The sequence below is a fragment of the Acanthamoeba castellanii genome (genome assembly GCF_000313135.1).
Source record: "Acanthamoeba castellanii str. Neff unplaced genomic scaffold scf7180000084742, whole genome shotgun sequence".
In the NCBI taxonomy this organism is placed as follows: Eukaryota; Discosea; order Longamoebia; family Acanthamoebidae; genus Acanthamoeba; species Acanthamoeba castellanii.
This window is the reverse complement of record NW_004457326.1, coordinates 10,051-28,130: the sequence shown is the minus strand read 5'-3', so window position 1 is coordinate 28,130 and position 18,080 is coordinate 10,051. Positions and strand designations below refer to the sequence as shown.

Genomic DNA, 18,080 nt, shown 5'->3' with positions numbered 1-18,080 from the left:
ATGACCTGACCGTCGGGAAGCTCGTACGACTTCTCGAGCGAGGACGACGACGCAGCGGTGGCCATCTCCTGCTCGAAGTCGAGCGCGACGTAGCACAGCTTCTCCTTGATGTCGCGCACGATCTCGCGCTCGGCGGTGGTGGTGAACGAGTAGCCGCGCTCGGTGAGGATCTTCATGAGGTAGTCAGTGAGATCGCGACCGGCGAGATCGAGACGCAGGATGGCGTGGGGCAGGGCATAACCCTCGTAGATGGGCACGGTGTGGGTGACACCATCGCCGGAGTCGAGCACGATACCGGTGGTACGGCCCGAGGCGTAGAGCGAGAGCACGGCCTGGATGGCGACGTACATGGCGGGGGTGTTGAAGTCTCGAACATGATCTGGGTCATCTTCTCGCGGTTGGCCTTGGGGTTGAGCGGGGCCTCAGTGAGCAGCACGGGGTGCTCCTCGGGAGCCACGCGGAGCTCGTTGTAGAAGGTGTGGTGCCAGATCTTCTCCATGTCGTCCCAGTTGGTCACGATGCCGTGCTCGATGGGGTACTTGAGCGTGAGGATACCGCGCTTGGACTGGGCCTCGTCACCGACGTACGAGTCCTTCTGGCCCATGCCGACCATGACGCCAGTGTGGCGAGGGCGACCGACGATCGAGGGGAAGACGGCGCGAGGGGCGTCATCACCGGCGAAACCGGCCTTGCACATGCCCGAACCGTTGTCGATGACCAGAGCCTGAACTTCGTCTCCCATTGTTGTTGAGTTGGTGGTGGTAGTGAGGGGGTGGTGGTAGTACAAGTGGTGTGGGTGTAAGCTAGGTACGAAGGAAAAAGACGAGGGCAACCCTCAGCTGGTTTTGTTGGGCCGCCACGGGGAGCAGCCTGTTTTAGGGGGAGCGCAGTAGCGCCAGGGCGCCAGGTGGTCGTTTCTTACTCGCCCAGTCCATGACCACCCAGCTCGCAGTAGCTGGTCGGACGACGCTACTGCGAGATACCGTAATGGAAAAATTACCTTAAATGGGCGACACTTCCTCTTTTGGGCTTGCACGTGAACCGTTGTCCAGGAGCTGACGCGGTGTCTGGCCAATCTCACCCCGAATATTTCAATTTTTCAATTTTTTAATGTTTTTTGGGATTAATTTAGCATTTGATATTGTTTGGCGTCGGGTTGCGCGGTGTCAGGTGGCCTTGAGCTTGTCGGCGAGGGCGCGTACGCTGGTTTCGATGTTGTGGTCGCTCGACTTGAGTTCGCGCACGCGGTCGACCAGGCGGGTGAGCTCGGCGTAGTCGGTCGGTGCGAGGCGCTGTTGGAGACAGGGCTGAATCTCCTGCTCCTCCCGATAACTGCGCTTGGCTGTAACCCACAAATCCGCACCCTCAGCGAAACAGAACAGAACACGCACACGACACACGACACACGACGCACGACAGAGAGAGCGAGCGAGTACCAATGAGTGCGATGAGTGGTTCGATGGTGGGCCCAAAGGATGGTTGAGTGTAGTGTGTCCCCTGAAGCGCCACCAGGCCGGTCTGATGGCGACAACAAGAACATGCAACACGTGAGCTCGCCGCGATCTCACGCGTAGGCCTTTGGAGGCGGTTCCAACAGCACTGGCGTACCATCATCGCTGGATGCTCGGCGCGTGCCGCGTCGACCAATGCTCTGCCTCGCTCCCCACATGCCAGCAGCACTGGAAACAGCACCTGCGAGAATAAAAATATGGTTAATAATTTAAAGAAGTAAAACAGAAAACAAAACAAAACAAAAAACAAAAAATAAAACCATTAAGTCTGCGTTGAAACCGAAGGTGGGTACCCCACCTTCTCTTCGACTACGAGTTGCGCGGAGAGGAGCTCCGCAATGCGGAAGGTGATGGCCTGGGTGATATCGCCCCGCGGGTGGCCCGGCGTGGTTTGCTGCAGGAAGAGCAGACCCAGCGCCCCCTCCATTCCGCCTCCCCCGCCCCCTTCCGCCTCCGTCCCTCCCGTTCGCATTTCGTTTCCGCTTTCGTTCTTTGCCTCTCCGCTTTCGTTCTTTGTCGCGCTTCCGTTCATGCTCGCGTCGTTCTGGTCGTCGTATTGTTGGTCGTATTGCTGATTGTGGGTCGCTGTACCCGGAGGTGCCGTTTCCTTCATCCCCTTCCCTCAAACGAGTGAGAGTAGTCCACGGCGAGGTCAGTCTTTCTATCTCTTCCAAAAGTAATAGGGCCTGTGTGCGGCACGCGTGAGTGTGCTCCAGGACCGCGGCAGGCGCTGGGGCGAGGCCGTAGTTGGTTGCGATTTACTTTCTTTTCGGTCGGAAGAGAATCGAAAATTGGCGAAACACCGGCGGTCGGTTACTGGCCCACCAGATACCGCGCAACCACGAGTGAAGCACCACAACAACAACATTTAAGGCATCCCAAACATATTCACCTTTATATCTGGAGGTGTCCTCTGTTCGGCAGAACAATGGAAATACATAAATAAATAATAAATTATACTACTGAAAAGAGTAGAGATCTCTAGAGGCCGTCCGTGCGCTGGACGTAGTTTGAGGGGAACATGCCGGTACGTCCGTCGGGGTACACACCCACATACCTGGAGCGATAGAAAGAAGAAAGAGGAGGAGGAGGAGATGAGCGACCCACGTTGTCGTGCATGTCGGCAAGAGGGAATGATGCGCACCATTGCTCTACTTCCTCTGTCACCCGCAGCATCTCGCCGACTATGGTGGATCGATACCATACATGAGGGCATCAGCTAGCGAACGAGCAGACACGAACCAACAAGGAAAGCGGTTCGGTGGGTGTACGTACCTCGGATGGTGAGTTCGTCCTCATTCTCGGCTTCGAAGTCGAACAGGACCTGCGCGTTGGAGATGACGCGTTAATCAAACTCGGCTCGCAAGGGCCAGGTGTAGTGACGTCAGCGTACCACGCATTCGAATCCAGGTTCGTCCACGGTGGCGACAGCCGTCGGCGGCGTGGCTTGGGGAGACAGCGAGAGCGTGGCCTGGGGTTGATCCCTCACGATCACCGAGGCTGGGTCCGGTACGGGTATGGGGATCGGCAACGTGCCGAGCGTCGGCCGCTCCAGCGCGCCATTACCACCGCCATCACCGCCACCACCGCCGCTGTTCGCAGTGGTGTCGACATCGTCGTCTTCCATGTCATCGTCCTTGACAATCCTTCGCTGCCCGCCGGTGCGGACCAGCTTCCCGCCGCGCTTGCATTCGCTCCCACGCACACCGGGCGACGAGCCGGGGCTCGGCAGGGCCGACGACGGCTGCTGCTTCTGCTGTTCGAGGAAGGTGAGGAGCGAGGGCGACGAGGTGGACAGCGCCGTGTAGGACGACGAGGGCGAGAGCGGCGGCGATGCGAGGTCGTCGACGCTCGAGCGGAAGTCGGCCAGCGAGCGGCCTGATGGCGGCGCGCCTCTGGCTTGCTGGGGTGTCTTCCCTTTGCTGTCGCTGCTAAAGTCGCTGTCGTCGTTGCTGACGATGGCGCTGAAGCTGTCGCTAGAGGTCGAGGGAGAGGCCGAAGTCGAGGTCGTGGAGAGTGGCCGGACGTAGTTGGAGGGGAAACTGCCCACCCGGCCGTCGATCTCGCCCTTCCACCAGCCCTCTTCCTCGACTAGTTGCATAAATCACATCGCACGACACAAAAGAGAGAAAGAAAAAGAGAAGATGAGTGCGGAGGTAAGAAGAAAAAGCGAAGCCTTGAGCGTACTCTCGAGCACGGTGATGATGTCGCCGGCGTTGATGCTGAGCTCGCCTTCCTCTTCAGCTTCGTATGGGTATAGGACCTGTACGCGAGGGAATCGCTTTTCCGTCGGCTCGTCACGCTCCGCAGTCTTCTCTTTTTCGGCCTCCTCCTTTTTCGCTTCTTCCCTTGTCCGCTTGATGGGCGGCGAGTCTGGAAAGGAGTATCGATCATTTATCAGAACACATTATTGTTGATTATTTTTAATAATTTTTGTTGCCATGGTTGGCTGGCTATCAGAAAGCGTACTCGCTGTGGGGACGACGCCAGAGGTGGTGCTCACGATGACGGTGCCCACACCCTCGGGCTTGAACTTGAAACGCACCGAGTTGCCCGAAGAAGATCTTCACCATCACCACAAGCAACATATGTTGGTTAGAAGTAAGGAAGGTCACCTTCACCAAACGCGGATGAGATAACAGTACCTGTCCCTCCGGAACTTGGATGCGGGCTGCCAGGGCTCCACGGCCAACGGCGCAGGCAAGCTCTGCCCAGTCCTAGCGTCGCGCAAGCCAAACGTTAGTTATAACTAACATTTATAATAAGAAATATATTTAATTTAGTGCGCACCTGTTGCTGAGGATCCAGTTCTGGATGTCCTTCTGGCTGTCGATGTTTTTGATGATCTTCTGGACGGCTCCGAGGGCCTCAGGCTGATGAGTGAAGCTCCCGCCCCACGTCATGCACCCCTCCTGCTCGTTCCACACACACACACACACACAACACATACACGCGCGCTTCAGGTTTTGAACAGGTGAGTACCAAAAGAACGAAGGCGAAGGAGACAAACCTCGAAGATGGACTTCATGGTGACGATGCGACTTTCCTCCATGGCCTCCAGCGCCTGTTGTCATAACCGTGCACACGGTTCCACACGTGAGCAAGAGGAAACCTAAAGAGGATTGCGCGAGGGGGGGGACGCGTGGTGCTCTGTACGTGCAAAATCTTCTTTGTCTCTTGCACATGCTGCTCCTGCGCCGCGTTGAAATCCTCTACCGCTCTGAAGAACGCAGAGTCAGAGTAATAGTTTTCCAGCACACGCCCTGACCCAGGAGAAGTAGAAGGGGAACACCACTTACTTGCCGTAGAGTTTCTCCGACGTCTCACATTCCTTGAGGAGTGTTTGCAGGATAGCGTTCAACTGAGAAAGATGAATTGGGTGTTGCACATCGCTCGATCAGATCAATGTATGAAGTTGGTAATGAGATGACGGTGACGACCGGGTTCGAAGTAATACCTTGACGAGCTTGGTGGTGGCGATCGAGGAGTCATTTTGAGCGCCCTCGTACTGCTGCTTTGCCAACTCGGCCTGAGACAAAACGAAACACAATCGACGGTTGCATGAGTAACCCCGAGAGAGAGGCAAAAAAGAGAGAAGTGGTCACGAAAGTGGTACCTCGCGAGCGACCTTGTAGTACCTGGCCTTGAGCTGGAGACCGAGTGGTCCACGGGCCAGTGAGCAACTGGGGAAAAGTGGAGAACAGAAGCGAACGTACCCGCATGACTTCGGCCAACCCCTTTTCTCGCTCCTTGTTGAGCTTGGTGGCTTCGGCGAAATACTGCGATCACGACGACCATCATCATCAACCGGACGCGGGGAAGGACCCTCTCCCAAACACGCTGCCCGGGAAAGAGAGGCTAATGTACGTTGATTGTCGCCTTTGTTTGCTGCGCGCAGTGGTCCTGCAGCGCGAAGGACGCCTTCCTCCTGCAGATATGAGAGAGAGAGAGAGAGAGGAGACGAGTTAATGCAGAAGCCCATTGCAACACAGCGGGGTCGTATATATGGGTACCAGTGCTCCATGAGCAAAGCGTGCATGTCGGCGTTGATGTGAAGATACTCTGTGGTAGTTACATAGATTGGAGGAGTGAGTCGGTTCAGTAACACACTTCCAGGAAGGAATCAAGGATGAGCCGAGCTGGGAAAGAAGAGTACTTCGAAAGGCCTGCCACGCCGATCCCAGAGTACTAGGGCGGAGTAGACAAGAGCGGTTGTGACCACAAATGCGATGTCAGCGACTACATGACAGTGGAGGCCCACCACCACACAAGCCTCACGTTTCCCAAGTGCGGGCGGATCCGGGTGACGACGTACCCTCCTTCGGTACATTGGGACTGGCGAGCGGAGAGTTTCTTGAAGCCCTTCACGTAGGACAGCTCCAGGTCTATCATTTCCTCGATGAAGGACTGCACCTCGCGATACGTCTTACGGCCTTCCTCCACTCTCTTCTCCGCCAGCTCCAGCCCGCCCTGTTTGAAACGATTAAAGATCAACTAATATTCTATTTTTCTAACAGTTTAAATTATTGAATTTAATTATTTAATTATTTAATTATTTAATTAAATTGCCAATAAATTGCTCTGGCTTTTGATTCGGGGTCTGACCGGGGGGGGGGAGAACGAAGCGAAGAAGGAACGGCGGGTACCCATAGTTCCTGCTCATATGAGAGGCGCGGAGAGGGTCGAGGGGACAAGAGGGCCGACGTGCCCGAACCCGAAGGAACGAAAGATGGTGGGGCCGCGGCCATCCTTACGTCCGTGCGCCGTATTTGTTTTTGTATCCCTTTTGTTTTGCGGTTGCCCCGACCAAGGTAGAATGCAAGCAATGTGGCGAGGCTTGGTGCGGTTTGGCACGTGGGCGATGGTGGCTGTACGTGCCTACACCATCTTCTGTATTGTCTCTGGTCGTCAACACAGATTTGGTCGTTTACTGCTTGTCCTTCCTCCGCTCTTTCTCTTCAGCCTCCCTCGACTTGGCCCGCTCCACCAGGTCACTGCAAGTTTGGCCGCGTACGCGAGTCAGCCCTAGCCAGAGCTTGTTTGCGAGAAAGCGGCTCGGGAAGACGTACACAAGCTGACCCTTCTCTGCGAGAATCTTGAGCATGTTCATGATGAAGGGGATGTAGTTGTGTTTCCTTCTGATGTTCTCCAATCGCCAGTTCTTCCTCTTGTCCTCTTCGAGCTTGATAGCCTCCTGGCAGGTGCTGATTTGGTCATCTGTGGGAGAGAACGGCACCAACGTTTAGCGGGCGGCACTGCAAGTTCAAGCGCATCGCTCACGTACTCAGCAAAGCAAGCTGCTGCCTCAGGTTGTCAGCCTCAGGACCATCCTGCAGGTCCATGAGTCTGGTGTTGACATCGGCCTTCTGATTCTCGAAGTCCTGGACCTGTTCCTTGTACACGGTGACGCGATTCTTGATGATGGCCATTAGGTTGAATCGGATCTCGGACCGAGCGTACCTATTTCGCAACACCGAGAAGAGAACCAACGGTAAGAGACAGCATTACACAGAACAGTGCAAGAGCGGCTCAGCTTATGGTACACTTACTTCTCAATGCGCTTCTGAATCTCAGGGCAAACCTTCTCCAGCCAGTCCTCTTCCGTGCACGGTCCTAAGGAGTTCAACCATTGCAAAACGAGCGTTAGCGAGAGGGCGAGAGGAAAGCGCGACAGAGGACACAGTACCGAGGTTAATGGGACCCTTCTTAAGACCATCCAATTCGTAGAGGCGACCCTTATAGGGAAGGTAGCTGATGAAGTGGTAGACGTCCTCCGACGACTCGTCCTGCTTACCACCAGAGTAGATAAAAGGCTCGGGCCTGGAGAAGCTGTTGTGAACCCTGCGGATGAGGTCGCTGTTGCTGATGGCCAGGCCTCGCATCTGGCGCCCCACAACACGAGCATGGAATGAGCGCCTTCAACATGTGGCAGGGCAAGAGGGTGAGGTGAGGCACCTCGGGAGGGAACTCTTGCGAGAACTCCTTGAACTGGGCAAGCTCTTCACCAAGATCCACCTTGCTGGCGTTGAGGAGAATGGAGAGGATAGCCTGGGTAGCGCAGGCGTTGTTGATCACTTGGTTGGCAAAGAAGACGTCGGTATCGAACGGGCTCTCGGTAGCCCTGTTGTCCGATTCGTCGGCACGCCACTTGAAGAGGAAGATCAAGCCATGCACGGGCCTGCAAGAACAAATGCCGCAAAATGAGCACTACCATTCCATCTGCAGCAAGATTCGCTTGATGATGCGCATAATTTGTGGATACGTACTTGAGGCGCTGCAGATTTTCTTGATCTAAGACGTAGAGTTCCTCCACTTGGCAGTCCTTGACACCAATCTCTTCAATGAGCTCGGTAAACACACCTGTTGCCACGCCATCATTAATTCACTGAGCATCTGCAAATCGCACCCCTCCAAGAGTACCAGGATCAGACTCGATCGTGCACCAGTTGTCCGCCATCTTGTGCTTGAAAAGATGATGCAGAGGGGAATGATGTTGAAAAGAAACCAGCCGAGAAAAGATGAGCCACCTCGGCGTGACGTGGGTTGACAGTACGCGGACTCGATCCCGCGCCATCGCTTCTGTCGCGTACCACTGCTTCAACAAACCCTTCGATTGAGACAGCAAGAAGCACCCCAACACCCAACACAAGTCACGTGGATACGATTGCTGCAGTGTTCACCACTTGTCGGAGAGCTCCAGGAAGAGAGCAGCCAAAAACCTTGGTGTTGTGGCGGTGAGGGAAGATAACGCATCGTGAGCTGATCGCCCGAGTGAGGAAAAAAAGAATGGAGTTGGTACCCACAGAGTACAGAGAGACCGGAGAGGCTTCCTCCTTGTCGGAATGCTTCCGGTAACCTGTGGCGCACGGTAAAGGGTCAATCCTCGTGGGTTGTGATGTGATGATGCAGAGTACGTACATGGCATTGGAGATCACCACAAGCATGGCGCCTGCGGCAAGGCCTTCAATGGCACTGGTCCCGTAGTAGAAGGCGTCGTTCGGTCCCGCATCCTCGGGCTCCTTCATGAACGACCCAATGATTGCGCCGACTCCGGTCATTGCTGGGCCATTGTGGAAGGGAACATGCTTCAGCTCTAACAAACTGCCAACGGTGCACCTTCACGTCACTGGGTTGAGACATACCCACAAGGAAGAGCCACATGCAGCTGATGACCAGCTTGGACATGCCGTTCTCCAACATAATGATAGATGAAGAGAGAGCCTGGAACGATGATCAATCAGTACACATAATGTTCATCAGGCCCGACAATCGCGATTGGACGTACCTCGGGAAGGTTGGCCAGGAAGAAGGCAATCACCAGCGCGTAGCTCACACCATCAGCGGACACAGTGGTAATGCCTTGATATATATCACGCAGCAGGGTGTCAGTGTGGGGTTGATGGTGTGCATTCAATCTGGGAGGTGGTGGTTGAATACCAATAACAAGCGCTTCGGGGATACCGTCAATGAGCATGCCCAGCCAAATGGCCAGTCCGACGCCACTTCCCACAGGCTCCAGCGAATCAGGTGGCGGCCCCGAACTGGCAATGGCAGCGTCCACTTCTGTCATAGACGTGTCAGCAAGCAGAGAAAGGAGAGCAAACAAGTGAAGGCGCGAGCGAGGAAGTCACGATGCACCTCCTTCCTCGACGAGCGGCGCAGCTAGAGTGTCAAAGTCGGCTTTGCTCTCCTCGGTGGCCGGGTTCCAGGTCGTCTGGAGGTGGAGCTCCTTTTCATCGAGCCTCGAAATCTCCTCTTCCAACTGTAGTGGGCAACAAGGCGTCAACAGTGAGCGCGGCATGTGAATGGGGCGGGAATGTGAATGCGTGTACCTCCTGCTCTATCTCGAGCTGATAGGACTCAACCGTCGAGAAGTGGGCGTAGCCGCCATTCTTCCGTCGGAGCTTGTCTAACATAGGGCGGAGGCGCTTCTTCCTCCACTCCAGAAGACGCTTTCTGTTCTTCGACAGCCGGCGCACCCATCCGCCTCGCTCCTCGATCAAGAAGTCAAGCGCCAAGAAGATCATTCCACCTTACACGAAACGATGACTGGGATGAGAACAAGAATGAACTATACAAGAAGAATGGAAGGGGTACCGGCAAGGGCGCAGAAGAGCATGACGAGCATGGGACCGTGACCATACTTGTCAATGTGGAAGAGCACCTCGCCGAAGAGCGAGAGGGTGAGCGCGAACAGCAAGGCGCCACCACCGAATCCCATAGCCACCGCGCGCAACTTGATCGGCATCGTAGGCCAGAACTGGAACATGGCACGGCGTCAGTGATCAAAACGTTTCTCTCCGCCAATAAACGGAAGTGCTTCCGTAGCCGGAACTATAGTTATTAAAATAAAAAAACAAAAACAAAAACAAAACACTGAACTTGAAATGACTAACAAAATAATAATATATAAAAATAATCCTTATCAAGCGAAAATGGGGTATTCGGGGGGCGTAGGTGGGAAGGAGATGTTATTAATCGGAAAAAAGAGATTTGGGAGATTGAAGGGAGACGCACGAGGCCAATGGCGCAGCCCAAGGGGAAGGAGACGGCACTCAAAACGCCCCATCCGAATGCCGCCGCTTGATCCGCCATTGCTGTAAGGTTGTTAGCGTGAGCTGGTTTGCTTTTGGGTTCGTGCGCCAAAACCTCGTCGGCGAGGTTCGAACGCCGATTCCTTCGCGGCCATTGGGCAGACCAGCCGATGGCAACCAACTCCATTGGCGTGTTCCTAGTGCTCTCTTAATGGGGAATCCAATTCGACAAGCGCACCCCTTCCGCCGAACCGTCCCTTGATGTGGGAATGGTAGGACTCAAAACCATGCTGCACAAGAAAATTGCAAGCATGAGGTGCTGGGAGTCCCTCACCTACAACCCTTGCCAATAGCATGTACTTTGTGTTTCTGCTCAAGCAACAGCAGGCCATGGCAGCAATGAGCAACTGGATGAATGAGGTGAAGAGTGGAGGGATGGAGTTTTATCCATGGCATTGGAGATCACCACAAGCGTGGCCTGGCAAGGCTGGGTCGAGGAAAGAAGGAAATAAAGGAGGAAAAGGGAAAAGTCAGCAGCAAGTTGCGCACAGAAGAAGAAGATGAAGGGTTCGGGGCTGATCATAGAGGACGATTCGCCCAAATCGAAGAAGCCCGCGGCAAAGAACCCCTTCTCCTTCTTTGCACCCAAGCCTGGTGCTTCTGCTGGCCGAGCCCCCGCCCCCTACAGCATCTTTGACGAATCGCCCACCAGCCCCCCGACCGCCCCTAAGGCCACGAAAGGCACGGCAGCCCCCAGCACTCGCCCTGCACATCCAGTCGGGGGCGTCCCACCCCCTTCCATCTTCGATGATCCTCCCATTCTGCCATCGGCTGGCGCCAAGCCAAAGCGTGCTGCGCCCGCAAGCGCTGCACCACATGCCAATAGCCCTGCGGGATTCGATGTTGGCGACGGGTTCGACTTGATGAAGGAGCGGCTGGCCGAGCAGGAGAAGCTCAAGCGCAAGGCCAAGGAGCAGCTGCAGACGACCGCCACCAGTGGCGTGGCCAGCGGCGGCAGCAAGCCGCGCTCGGCGTCGACCGTCGCACCAACTGCACCCAAGTCGCAGCAGCAAAAGAAGAAGGACAATCCATTCTCGTTCAAGAACTTTGCGACGAGAGGCGATGAAGAGAAGGACATGGACGACGATGAGGAGGAAGAGGAGGAGAGTGGTACGGGCGGCGGCGATGGTGATGGCGACGAGGAAGAGGAGGAACAGGCGCGACCCGGCGAGAATCCGTTTTCGTTCAAGGCCTTCGCCAAGAAGAGCGCAGATGGGAAGTCGCAGCAGCAGCCACAGCAACAGCAACAGCAACAGCGGCCTAGGAAGACCACAAAGACACCTGCATTGCCCTCCCTGTCTGACGATGACGATGATGATGACGAGAACGAAGTGGCGAGCGTCGGCACCGTGGGGAGCGATCGAAGGAAGGCGAAGAAGGAGAATCCGTATTCCTTCGCCGCGCTCGCTACACCAACACCATCCCCGCCACCGCCGTCCACCAAGACCACCTCGCTGCCGCTGCCCGCCATCAGTGAAAGCGAAAGCGAAGACGATGAAGACAACATCGGCATTCCCTCGCTGCCCGTGCGTTCACTCTCGTGCAAGCTCAATTCTTCTTTTGCCTCGTGGTGTGGCCAGCTTCACTGACGTAAACCTGTTGTGCTGGCAGGCCCCACACGCGATGGAGGCGCCTGATCTGGATGTACCTGACTTCTCGGTTGAGAGTAGCGACCGGAAGCGTGGCGACAGCGACGCGGAGTCGCGTTTGAGCGCCCAGGTTGCGGAGCTCAAGGCGCTGCTCCTGCGCGCCGAGGCCAAGGCCGACGAGGAGCGGAAACGCGCCGAGGCCATCGAGCGACGAGCGCTCAAGGCGGAAAAGGCGCAGGCGCGGCTAAGGAAAAAGGAAGAGGACGACACCAAGCAGCTCAACGACGTCGTGCAGGTACCACTACGACCACACACTCTCGCCATCAAACTCACATCAAGTTGGGCTGACATCCTTCCCATCAAGGCCATCGAACACAATCTGATGTTGGCCACTGCGCGAGCCGAGAAGGCCGAGGCCAAAGTGCAGCAGCTGGAGGACCAGGCCGCTCGCTGCTCGTGCGGTCGCGGTGCCGGTCACGGTGCGGATTCGCTAGAGAATATTCGTGTAGGGGTCGTGTTGTGTGGCTGCTGACACGGAAATGACGCTGTGTGCATTTTTGGACCTCTTCCAGGTGGTGACAACTCCGAGGCCCAACAGCAGCTGCGGACGATTCACGAACAGAGCGCGTACCTCACGGCACAGCTGCACCAGGCCGCCAACGACGCCGAGGCCGGCATCAAGAAGCTCATCGGCGGCGTATCCACCTTGCGAGACATCGCCACCGTCCTGCAGAGCATCGACAAGCTGAGCCACCTCCCCGCCGACTCCTGACCACCTCACTGACCTTAGTCCACGAGGTGTGTTGCGGAGAGTGTTGACCGGTTGTTTTACTGGCGTGTAAATCTGTGTCGTCTGCGCGGTTCGGCAACATGACACGCCACACGGCGAGGCACACGAAACGTGACAACCACAACGCGAGCCTATAGGACGGCGTTTATCCTAGTCTACCAATGGCGGGTGTGCGCCAAGAGTTTAAATAGGCGCCAGGCAACCCCGCGCCCTCCCCAACAGTTACCTTCACGCTTCCCCCGCACTGAAAGAAACCCAACACAACCGCCTTCCTCCTTATACTTTACAGACACACCACCAGACCAACCTAACAGAAACCCAATCATGTCGGCCATTGCTCGCCAAAACAGAGCCTCCGCATGTCAGGTACACCTCCTTGCTTCCTCTTTTGTGTTGAAAAAGCTCCGATTATTGTCTTCGTCGCTTTCGTTCTTCTTCTTTTTCGTTCTTTTTCGTTCGCTTACGGAAGCCCACGACCACGCCAGACTCCGAACGATGTGGAGGGTCTATACAAACAAGCCCTGCGGTTTCGGGCGGGAGATGCGGGCACGCCGCCCGACGAGGACCAGGCCATGCTCTGCTTCGACCTGGCGGCCCAGCAGGGCCACGCCGGCGCCCAGTACGTGCTGGGCGAGGCCCTCTGGTTCGGCCGCGCAGGCCTCGAGCGCAACGAGCGCCTGGGCGTCGAGTGGCTCCAGCGCGCGGCCGAGCAGGACCACCTCCAGGCCCAGATCCGCCTGGGCACCTGCTACCAGCTCGGCGGCGCCGACGGTGTCGTGCCCGCCGACCCGGCCCTCGCGCTCCACTGGCTGCGCAAGGCCGCCGTGCAAGGCCACCCTGCCGCCCAGTACTGGGTCGGCTCCCAGTACGCCCAGGAGCGCCAGCAGAGCGTGGCCAAGGCCAAGCTGGCCTTCCACTTCTTCGCCAAGGCCGCTGAGCAGGGGCACACTGCGTCGCAGTTCGAGGTCGGCCGGGCGTTCGAGGACGGCTGCGGCGTGGCGGAGGGGAGCGACCCGCTGCGCGCGGCCGAGTGGTACAGACTCGCGGTGGACAAGGCCCACGTCGAGGCCATGTTCCGGCTCGGGCGGCTGCAGATCAACCAGCTGCGGGCGGGCGCGCTGCCGGCCAAGGAGAACGACACCGAACTGGTCGAGGCCGTGGAGATGCTCATGAAGGCGGCCCAGCTCGACCACGTCGAGGCGCAGCTCATGCTGGCCCTCATCCTCGCCCAGGACCACCAGCACGAGGCTGCGGCCGAGTGGCTCGTCAAGGCCGCGGCCAAGGGCAACGTCGACGCGCAGTACCACCTGGCCCGCGCCATGTTCCTGGGCAGCGGCATGGCCCAGAACGAGCGGCTAGCCGTCGGGTGGCTCATGCGAGCCGCCGGCGCGGGCCACGCCAAGGCCCAGTTCGAGCTGGGGGCTGCCCTGGTCCACGGCCGGCACGGCCAGGCCGCCGATCCGCGGACCGGAGTCGACTGGGTGCGCAAGGCGGCCGAGCAGGGCCAGGCCTGCGCGCAGTGCGAGCTGGCCGAGGCACTGTGGGACGGCCGCGGTGTGGAGAGGGACGACTGGCAAGTAGTCTACTGGTACCAGAAGGCCGCCGCCGCTGCAGGCAACGACGACCGCGAGTTCGCTGCGGCGGCGCAGTTCGGGCTGGGCCGGGCCTACGAGCAGGGCCGCGGGGTCAAGCCCGACGAGCACCAGGCCCTCCAGCACTACGAGCGCGCAGCCTACCCTGACCAGGGCAACCACGCCGGCGCCCAGTTCCGTCTGGGCGTGGCCCACTTCTCGGGCTGGGGCCACCTGGTCGAGAAGAACGCGGCCCTCGCGGCCAACTGGTTCAGCATGGCCGCCGAGCAGGGCCACGCCGATGCGCAGCTCCATCTCGGGGTCATGTACGCCAACGGCCGCGGCGTGCCCAAGGACCCGACGGTGGCCGCCCTGTGGCTGACCAAGGCGGCCAACCAGGGCGTGGCGCGAGCCCAGTTCGCTGTGGGCGTGATGCACCTCGAAGGCCGCGGCGTGCCGGAGAATGTGGACCTCGGGATCTACTGGCTCGAGCAGGCCGCCGGCCAGGGGCACGACGGAGCGCGAGCCCGTCTCAACACAGTCCACCACCCAACCTACTGACCCGCAAAACCCCCTCATTGTTGTATTCAACTCGCATTGTAAATAAGAAGGTGAACAGTCTCCATCAGCAAATATTCGGCACAGAAATTAAGGAATAATATTATATTTTATAATTATTTTATAATTAATAATCAATTCTAGAGAATTAGTCGTTGGATTTTGGCCCAGAGAGAGATGAAACAGATAATCGAGGTGGGAGGCATCCGTACGGAGGCATTTGTGCTTCGTGCCGAAGAACCCGTGAGCGACATCACGCTCGTCGTTGTTCCTGGTTCGTTGGACGCCTGCACCCGCCGGCTTCGCGATTTGATTTAATCTTGTGAATTATTCTCGGCCACAGGCAATCCTGGCGCAATTGAATTCTATGTGGAGTTCATCACGGAGCTCTTCCACCTTCTCGAGCAGAGATACTCCATTGTGGGCGGTGCATTATCCCTTTTCTATTTTTTTATTTTTTATATATAATTAATACTTGTTTTTCTGACTGGAGCACTTGTGGGCGAGCAGTGGGCCATGCAGGCCATGCGCCCCAGCAGCTCAACGGCGATGCCATCTACACGCTGCAGGACCAAATCCGGCACAAGAGTACGGGCGCACCTGCTGCGCTACAGCCCACGCTGCTGGTCTGCCTCACTCTTCTGCGCGTGCAGTCGATTATTTGGACAGCTTTGGCGGGAAGAGTCGATTCGTGCTGATGGGCCACTCGGTCGGAGCCTACATCTCTCTTCAGGTGCCACACGCACGCACGCACGCACGCACGCACGCACACAACACACACACACACACACGCACGCACACACACAACAGCCGCACGCACACGCACGACACTCACATTCATCGGCATTGGACGCTGCGACAGGTGACCAAGCGACGCCCGGACTTCCCCATTCTCAAGGTCATCAACCTGTTCCCTACGGTGAGGGACCTCTACCAGGGTCTCCCGCCCCCGGTCAAGGTAAGCAAGCGGGCGGGCCATCGACCGCCCTCACAGTGGTCATCAACTGATCTCTTTATTTCTTTTATTTATTTATTTTTCGATGGTTCATTCATGAATGACCAGGTGATCATGCGGCCGGGCCTGCGGCAGCTCATCGGCTGCATCGTGCACTGCATTCCCACCTTCGTCAAGCGCGCCATCTTGTCCCTGGCCCGATCGAACTTCGATCAATCCACGCGCGAACTCGTGACGGGAATGCTCAAGTACTTTCTCTTCGTCATCGTCATCGTCATCGTCATCTAGCTAACTAACGTATCCCACTTGTCAGCTACACGACGATACAGAACGTGCTGTACATGGCCTATCTGGAAGCCTACGAGATCCTCGATCTCGACGAAGACCTGCTGCGCCACGACGAGCACGAAGTGCGGCCCACGCTGCTCTTCCTCTACGGCCGCACCGATCCCTACACTCCCATGGAGTTCCACGACGCCATGAAGATGCTCATGCCCGACGGTACCATACCTGCACCTACCATCATCGCCAACCTTGTCGCACTTCACACGCTTGACACCCCTTATGGCGCCACGGCTGACGTGATGTGTACGATCAGGGCATGTGCATCTGGCCGAGGAGGAGGTGCCGCACGCCTTTGTGTTGAAGCACTCGAGCCCGGTGGCCCGTCGGGTGGCCCACTTTCTGGAGGACATATTGGAACATCAACAAGAAGTGGACGACGAAGAAGAAAACAAAGCGTAAGGAAACGTTGGTTTTCTCCTTGGCTTGGTCGGACATAAAACTCTCTCTCTTTGGGTGAAAGAGTTTAAGAAGGCTGGATGGTGAACGGAGATCGCTGAGAGATCGCGACGCGAACGCCATTCAAGTAAAAACAAGCCATAGATAGATCGCCACCTTAAAGGTCGATCTAAATTAAAGAAATTCATGTCCGCAGGCGCGGTTATGGTAAGCCGCACCTCGCAACAAGCTCACGGATATCCGAGAGTTAGCCAATGGCGTGGGACCATCGGTGCTGCAGGGTGCGGGTTGAGCTGATCGGATTCCACGCACACTATCCACCAACCGCAAAAAAGCCCGTTGAATCGGGCGTCCGCCTATTGGTCGCTCTGCGATTGGGTATCCGCATACACTGTATGTCCATTACTCCTGATAAATACCGCGGAGGCGCAGACAACAGCATTCAAGCAACCAACACCAATACAACAACAACTGTACCTTACCTGTATACCATCAACAACACATCAACATGAAGGCCATCCTCGCCCTCTTCGCCCTCTTCTTCGTCATCAACGCCGCGCAGGCCACCCTCTTCTTCTGCCAGGACAGCCAGTACGACCCCGCGCAGCCGTCCTTCTCCAACATCCTCAAGTTCTACGCCGAGCGCGCGGTCTTCCAGGACTTCAAGGACTACTTCGTGCAGATCACCAAGAACGTCGACCTGGGCAACACCACGGTCGAGGCCGGCGTCATCAACCAGCTCAACGCCAGGCTCACCCAGAAGGGCTATGACAACACCAAGCTGAGCTTCACCATCACCCGCTCCAACGGCGACATCACCATGGACACCCAGCTCGGCGTCAACCCCGTCATCGACAACCACGGCGGCCGCTACTCGCTCGGCAAGCCCATGCTCTGCCGCGACTTCGAGACCCTCGTGTTCGACTACACCTACGTCACCCGCACGGGCCTCCAGTACCGCTTCTGGTCTCAGGCCGTCCAGACCTCCATCCAGAAGCAGTTCTTCGCCTTCAGGTGGAACATCCCCGTCCAGTAAGCCAACACCAGTTGCCTGTAAAATTAAATGAAAACAAAAAACCCAAAATATTTTATATTGTGTGTCGCCCCCACAGCGACATCACACCCAACTCGTCTTCTCGCCTTAGTTCTTTTCACCCGCAAGGGGCCAGTGTGCTGTCCGCACATAGCTTCTGGCCCGCGGGTAAATCGCACTCTTACGCAGTCACTCGCGCAATGTTCTCACTCATTTCTGTGGCAGGTGGGCATGAGCGCGGAGCAAAACGGCCTTCTCAGTTGCGCTGGGAGTGCTGCCATGGGACCGGGTCGGGAGAGCGAATAACTGGCCGACGTGGTTTGTGTTGGTGAGTTCTGGTTGGTGCAGGGTTGGATTTCGGGAGCGGTGGAAAGGTGTGGATACATGCATACAAAGCTAGGGTTGAGAAGATACATATCAGAAAGAAAGTGTTGTGTGATGTAGTTCTTGAGGGAGATGGTGTCTGTGTGTGTTGAGTTGCTCGCGCGAAGACTGGTCAGCCGCGGTTGTACCACTCGTCGATGCCGTACTTGCGCGGCGGCTTCCTCTTTCGCGCGGCCGCGTTGACCACGAGCACCTTCTCGAGGTCCTTCTCCTTGAAGCAGTCAAGCAGCTGGGCCACCATGTCCCTCTTCTTCTTTGTTCGGCCGCCAGCCTTCCTGCCGCCGGACCTCGTTCGCCTCTGGTAGAGGCTTCGCCTCCGGTCGTCCCCGTCATCTTCGTCGCCATCGTCGCCAT

General features: G+C 57.0%; 8 protein-coding genes and 1 pseudogene across 8 annotated transcripts in view; 3 read left to right on the top strand and 6 right to left on the bottom strand.

Annotated features, from left to right (window-relative positions):
• Nucleotides 1–742, bottom strand: part of ACA1_358680 — a 3,129-nt pseudogene extending 2,387 nt beyond the window's left edge.
• A 424-nt stretch (nt 743–1,166) lies between these two features.
• On the bottom strand, nt 1,167–2,124 carry ACA1_358670 (uncharacterized protein; the record flags this gene model as incomplete). The annotated part of the gene is made up of 4 exons (XM_004335534.1): nt 1,167–1,342; nt 1,437–1,518; nt 1,609–1,692; nt 1,810–2,124. 4 exons carry the CDS (start codon nt 2,122–2,124, stop codon nt 1,167–1,169), a joined length of 657 nt encoding a protein of 218 aa, XP_004335582.1.
• Nucleotides 2,125–2,492: 368 nt separating this feature from the next.
• On the bottom strand, nt 2,493–6,259 carry ACA1_358660 (SH3 domain containing protein; the record flags this gene model as incomplete). The annotated part of the gene is made up of 19 exons (XM_004335533.1): nt 2,493–2,568; nt 2,656–2,695; nt 2,787–2,835; nt 2,905–2,982; nt 3,025–3,602; nt 3,699–3,884; nt 3,981–4,075; nt 4,157–4,228; nt 4,302–4,423; nt 4,522–4,575; nt 4,668–4,731; nt 4,811–4,872; nt 4,969–5,040; nt 5,228–5,290; nt 5,379–5,439; nt 5,525–5,573; nt 5,668–5,699; nt 5,827–5,981; nt 6,158–6,259. The coding sequence occupies 19 exons, from the start codon at nt 6,257–6,259 to the stop codon at nt 2,493–2,495; spliced, it is 2,010 nt and encodes a 669-aa protein (XP_004335581.1).
• A 179-nt stretch (nt 6,260–6,438) lies between these two features.
• Nucleotides 6,439–7,968, bottom strand: ACA1_358650 (ubiquitin carboxylterminal hydrolase L5, putative; the record flags this gene model as incomplete). The annotated part of the gene is made up of 9 exons (XM_004335532.1): nt 6,439–6,505; nt 6,581–6,728; nt 6,796–6,971; nt 7,061–7,124; nt 7,198–7,297; nt 7,352–7,393; nt 7,467–7,689; nt 7,778–7,871; nt 7,932–7,968. 9 exons carry the CDS (start codon nt 7,966–7,968, stop codon nt 6,439–6,441), a joined length of 951 nt encoding a protein of 316 aa, XP_004335580.1.
• Nucleotides 7,969–8,187: 219 nt separating this feature from the next.
• On the bottom strand, nt 8,188–10,106 carry ACA1_358640 (uncharacterized protein; the record flags this gene model as incomplete). Its single annotated transcript, XM_004335531.1, has 9 exons — nt 8,188–8,230; nt 8,430–8,571; nt 8,654–8,732; nt 8,797–8,870; nt 8,973–9,074; nt 9,150–9,273; nt 9,344–9,543; nt 9,609–9,771; nt 10,029–10,106. The coding sequence occupies 9 exons, from the start codon at nt 10,104–10,106 to the stop codon at nt 8,188–8,190; spliced, it is 1,005 nt and encodes a 334-aa protein (XP_004335579.1).
• Nucleotides 10,107–10,605: 499 nt separating this feature from the next.
• On the top strand, nt 10,606–12,466 carry ACA1_358630 (uncharacterized protein; the record flags this gene model as incomplete). Its single annotated transcript, XM_004335530.1, has 4 exons — nt 10,606–11,631; nt 11,717–11,989; nt 12,059–12,173; nt 12,267–12,466. The coding sequence occupies 4 exons, from the start codon at nt 10,606–10,608 to the stop codon at nt 12,464–12,466; spliced, it is 1,614 nt and encodes a 537-aa protein (XP_004335578.1).
• A 590-nt stretch (nt 12,467–13,056) lies between these two features.
• ACA1_358620 (Sel1like, putative) lies at nt 13,057–14,616 on the top strand (the record flags this gene model as incomplete). Its single annotated transcript, XM_004335529.1, has 1 exon — nt 13,057–14,616. One exon carries the CDS (start codon nt 13,057–13,059, stop codon nt 14,614–14,616), a length of 1,560 nt encoding a protein of 519 aa, XP_004335577.1.
• A 174-nt stretch (nt 14,617–14,790) lies between these two features.
• Nucleotides 14,791–16,312, top strand: ACA1_358610 (uncharacterized protein; the record flags this gene model as incomplete). The annotated part of the gene is made up of 8 exons (XM_004335528.1): nt 14,791–14,887; nt 14,957–15,040; nt 15,136–15,201; nt 15,267–15,346; nt 15,476–15,571; nt 15,677–15,847; nt 15,898–16,069; nt 16,167–16,312. The coding sequence occupies 8 exons, from the start codon at nt 14,791–14,793 to the stop codon at nt 16,310–16,312; spliced, it is 912 nt and encodes a 303-aa protein (XP_004335576.1).
• Nucleotides 16,313–17,838: 1,526 nt separating this feature from the next.
• Nucleotides 17,839–18,080, bottom strand: part of ACA1_358500 (uncharacterized protein) — a gene marked incomplete at both ends in the record, with an annotated part of 2,664 nt that continues 2,422 nt past the window's right edge. Inside the window, 2 exons of the mRNA XM_004335527.1 lie at nt 17,839–17,919; nt 17,965–18,040. Of these exons, the coding sequence (XP_004335575.1) occupies nt 17,839–17,919; nt 17,965–18,040 (157 nt within the window). The remainder of the gene's footprint in view (nt 17,920–17,964; nt 18,041–18,080) is intronic.